Here is a 4,695-nt window from a genome sequence, read left to right as displayed (position 1 = left end):
TTACAAATAAGGTAGACATCACGTGCACTTTCGAAAATATAGATATACAAAGATTTACCTATCACATCAAGAGAGAGAGAGTCGTTGACCAAAGAATAACATGCTAACATCTTCACAGTTATTTTGATCACTATAATAAATCTTTAATCTCAGTGCTTCTAAAAACAGATAAATATTATACAAACAATTATGCTAAATTTGGAGATGTTTGCCTTCTTTACAAGTTGAGTTTAATAATAAACAACACTACAAAATCTATCTAAAATTAGAATTAGAATCTAACAGGTAGTGAATTGTAACACAAAATTAGGTCTAAATCCAAACACTGGAATCTCAAATCCAATTACTACTGTTTATAAAACTGTTTTTGTAGGTAAATCTTTAATATTTCACATCCCTGTGCCTGTTCGTTTCCCGTGTGTTCGTTTTCATCACTAACATGTTGTCGCACGTAATAAAGTGGGTTCGTCTGTGGCTCCCAATTCTAGGTTGATCTAGGCCTGATCATTGACAGGCAGTATTTTAGTAACGCGCATGGCGCATGGCCTTGTGGTTCTGGAGTTCGCTTTCTAATCACAAGGTCTGTGGTTCGGTCCAAAGGTCGGGCATATTTAGCGAGTGCCTTTACCACAGCTACGGGTCAACCCATACCATGTAAGGAAAATTGGGTAGGTATTGCCGGTGTATACTTAATGTATACATTCCGAACACAGGACCCACATTGATAACAGTGTATCCAACGCTGGAGTGGCTTTCCTGTATAAATATTCGGAATAATAATAACAATAATTTCAATTTCATACCTACTTTTGTTTGTCTTCACGCACTTCACCATGCAAAGTCAGGTATTAGTATTGGTATTGAAACTCCCATTTTTTATAGAGACAGGAAGAAATACGCCGTACCAACCTTTACTCACGCAAAATGAGATCTCACGTGATTTCAGCAGTTTTTGTCATTTTTCTCTCTGCGGTGAGATGTCAGAAATATCTCCGACTAAATGCAACGATGCAAAGAGCTATTTTGCAGACCGGAAGAAATATTTTTGGTGTTGATGGCGATGGCCGTTTGACACAGGTAGGGATTTGTTGCATTTGGAAATTTGATGAGTACAAGTCACAGGTTTGAATATATTGCCAAATTCAACAGTGGCCTTTTTCAATTTTACGAACCTTTTAAAATATGTAGCCTGCTAATTTCAAGTTTAATGGTATTTTCTCAACTTTAGCCGAATTTTAATTTATAGTTATCGACACTCAGCTGAGTGCGAGCGACAGAACTTTACAAGGGTGCATAACATCACGGAGTTAAAAAAACGCTTTTTTCAAAAAAAAAAAAATAAAGTCAATATTTTCAGTTATCTTTATTTCTAGTCTTCAAAAGGAATTCGAAAACCAAATTCAGCAAAGACATTGGATATGCTGCAACAAATAGATGGTGAAAACTATCCACATAAAGGGAAGAAAAAGAGGAAAGGAAAGCACAACAACAAAAAAGCATGGTCACTAGTAAGTTAACGCTGAATGACATTGTGCACCAACAAAATGGCAACTTCGCATGTCTTTAAGTTTCCTTTGCCTATATTATAGAAAAACATGGGACCAATTGGCCCACGTGGTCCCCCTGGTCCCGCTGGAATAGAAGCATCTGTAACAAGAGTCATATCAAAATTAAGAAGAGTGCTTCGAACCAAAACTTGTAAGTGCTATGAATCATTAGAGTATCATGCAAATAATTTATCCAAAAGTCGAAGGCAATCTCAACAACACCTTTCACTAATATTTCTTCAGAAGTGATTGCACATGTGATGCGTCACACATGTGATTTCCCATCCTTAGAATAAACATAAAGGATTATAAACATTTTCTTCAATTCTAGTGCAACCACAAACGCGAAGCGGAAGGTTTACATCATCTTTGTCAAACATGATGGCAGTGGCTATTCCTGATATATTAGCAGGCTTCTCTGCAACAACTGAATCAAGCACACGTCTAGTTCCTAAAAGTAATACAGAATTAAAAGGATACGAGGTAATACACTACACTTTTGTGCAGAAAAGGTTGTTTATTTGCAAGAATTTAGGAGAAGATGACGTTTACGTAATTTTTTCATGAATATTTATATTTTACTACAGTTCACTTTACACAAACGCAGTTGCTTGATTTAAAATTCAAACAAAGGCCTTAAAGTATTCTAAGCACCTACCTCGTGTTTTAAAGCACGCAATATATCTGCTTCTGCTCTCTACGTCAGATAGTAGCTTAAGAAATATCACTATATTTGCAGGTGTCAAAAACTGGATGCTTTGTACGAGGCAGCGCAATAGATCTTACTACTGGTCGCTTCACTGCACCCATAAGAGCAATGTATAGCTTTCATGCAACTATCCACCTTGCTCTACCACATGACGTTAAAGATTGGGTTCGAAAAGATTTTTTGACAGTCCACATATGTATTGATGGAAAATGCAGCAAAAACTCGTAAGTGATTTTTTAGGTTTAATTTGTGTTTGCAAAAGAAAACATTAGTTGATTGCGTTTTGAAAATGTTTTATTAAATATCCTAGAAAAACAGCATCATTATTATTTTAGAGGTATCAAGACAACGTCTGGGATTGGAACCAACAGCAGAATCTTTTCAGTGAATGTGAGTGGACACTGTTATCTCCAGGTAGGAACGTTTATTTTTACTCTAGTAGACAATCTTAGAAATTTAATTGACAAGAATTTAGACACGTATTCATACATATATATCATTATTTGTTCGTCAAGGAGACAATGTTCAATAATATATAACAATCCATAGCAAAGCATCAACGTGTATATATACAAACTTATTAACTTATAACCAATATTTTTACGACTTTGATACTACGTTTAATCGATGAAAAGAGAGAATCTCACTTAACCCTGCATGTGAGTAGGGGGTGGGGTTTATGGGTGGAAGTGAGGGGTGGAATAAGGTGATGGTGATAGTTGCAATTATGCTTTTCCCTCTAGCACTTAGCTATTTTGAATTATATCAGAAATTAGTCATTTTAAATCCTTATAATATCTTCTCATTTCTCTATCCTAGGCAAAACAATATGCATCCATTTACGTTCGCAACAACTCGCCCCGGCACCTTTTAGTTGCACTCAGAGGTTCATATTTTACTGGCATGATGGTTGGAACATAGTTGGATATAACTGGAATATATTCAGTTGCAATCGATGGGTAATATTGCGACTCTTGAATAAAAGTTCATTGTATATAGTGTAGATAAAATAAGTCAAAATGTGTAATTTATGTCCAATTCCAAGTTCTTTTCCTGGAAGAGAATTAAAAAACTGAGTAGTTGCTATAAAAATTGAACTACTTTGGAAGAGCAACAATATTAAAGATTAACGATTCTATACCCTGCCACTTAACAAGTCAAGCCCAGCTCAAGCAACATAATTTTATAAAAGCATTTTTAAAACATTTCTCCAATTATTTTCTGTTTAAGTTGGCTTTAGGAGACAAACAGGTCTTTACGAATGTGTGTAGATATATGTAGATATATGTAATTTATACCAAATGGTGAATTGCGAATAATTTGCTGCAAAGGCTACAAATAAGAGAGCAAAGCAAGGCACACTTTTTTAATTTGAAAGAAACGTATTTATTAAAAAACAAGTATCAGGTCAGAAGTACTTAAAATCCTTAAAATTAAAGATACTAAGATGTTATGACAAGCCAAGAACATTGTTGCATTTAGATTATAGTCGACTTAATTGACCAACAATGATTTTTTATTCGCAATGTACTTGGGAGATATGAATTCATCTTTAGGTTTAAAAATAAACATGAAAAAAAAGTTAAAACACTGTTTGTTTTTTTGTTTATAGGTGTTTATAGAGAACGAGTTATCTACTTCTTGTAATACTTTTTAATGGTTCAACTGTTTTTATTGATTGTTTTAGACCTAAAAAACGATATGACATAACCTACGGAACAGGTAAAAAAGGGATTTCGTTGTTTGAATTTTTTTTTTCTCGTGATCGTATTAGGAAAATTTGCAAACATAGTTACTCCTATTTGTGGAATTCTAACAAATTTACTTTCAACCATTATATAAAAATCATGTACTTGGATCTATTTGAACCTACGTTGGTTAAATAATTTCAAAAGATTGGAAAATGACCCCACTCTGAGTATTTCAAAATTTTTTCTCTTTCTTAACAAATGCAGTATTTGACAAGAACTAGTCGGTGGCCCGTGGAAAAATACACGGGTTCACTCGTCCTTTTAATACCGCATTGCGTACGTCTCGATACTACTTGTATTTTAATATAGATATTGTAAATCCATAAAATCATTTTTTATAAGAATATATGTATATCTAATTAAAATTATATCTATAAGGAGCAAGAAAAATCCAAGCTGTTATAGTGTTTCTTGTTTTATCCAACCACATCGCATGTAGGGTTTCTTGTATAACGTGTTTCCATGGCTACACGTTGTTTTTTATAAGAACACAAAAATCGGGGATAGCCTTTCAATGTTGTTAATTTTTAAGGTTTTGAAGCCTTCCGTTCTTATAAACTTTGTTCTTATAAAAAAAACACGTGTAGTGGAGTACAATTTTAACGAGTTGGCTGCGGTGTCACTTTGTAGTAAATTCTTGGATTTTTCGCGCGTTATAACCACTAGTATGTTGAATATTCGCGGAAAT

At 34.1% G+C, this 4,695-nt stretch overlaps 1 protein-coding gene across 1 annotated transcript; it reads left to right on the top strand.

Annotated features, from left to right (window-relative positions):
* Positions 1-365: 365 nt before the first annotated feature.
* Positions 366-3,605, top strand: LOC130640684 (adipolin-like). Its single transcript, XM_057447202.1, has 7 exons — positions 366-1,077; positions 1,374-1,508; positions 1,590-1,698; positions 1,879-2,030; positions 2,287-2,480; positions 2,592-2,670; positions 3,076-3,605. The coding sequence occupies exons 1-7, from the start codon at positions 925-927 to the stop codon at positions 3,175-3,177; spliced, it is 924 nt and encodes a 307-aa protein (XP_057303185.1). The 5' UTR covers positions 366-924; the 3' UTR covers positions 3,178-3,605.
* The last annotated feature ends 1,090 nt before the right edge of the window (positions 3,606-4,695 follow it).

This window comes from Hydractinia symbiolongicarpus, chromosome 4, assembly GCF_029227915.1.
Source record: "Hydractinia symbiolongicarpus strain clone_291-10 chromosome 4, HSymV2.1, whole genome shotgun sequence".
In the NCBI taxonomy this organism is placed as follows: Eukaryota; Metazoa; Cnidaria; class Hydrozoa; order Anthoathecata; family Hydractiniidae; genus Hydractinia; species Hydractinia symbiolongicarpus.
Note: the sequence above shows the minus strand (reverse complement) of the source record. Positions and strands in the feature narration are given on the sequence as shown.

What these genes read in the sequence shown, in the direction of transcription:
- LOC130640684 (XM_057447202.1), top strand. Translation starts at nt 925, where the DNA reads ATGAGATCTCACGTGATTTCAGCAGTTTTTGTCATTTTTCTCTCTGCG. An exon ending in AGTGCTTCGAACCAAAACTT is followed by an intron (nt 1,699 to 1,878) that starts GTAAGTGCTATG and finishes CTTCAATTCTAG; the next exon opens with TGCAACCACAAACGCGAAGC. An exon ending in CAGAATTAAAAGGATACGAG is followed by an intron (nt 2,031 to 2,286) that starts GTAATACACTAC and finishes CTATATTTGCAG; the next exon opens with GTGTCAAAAACTGGATGCTT.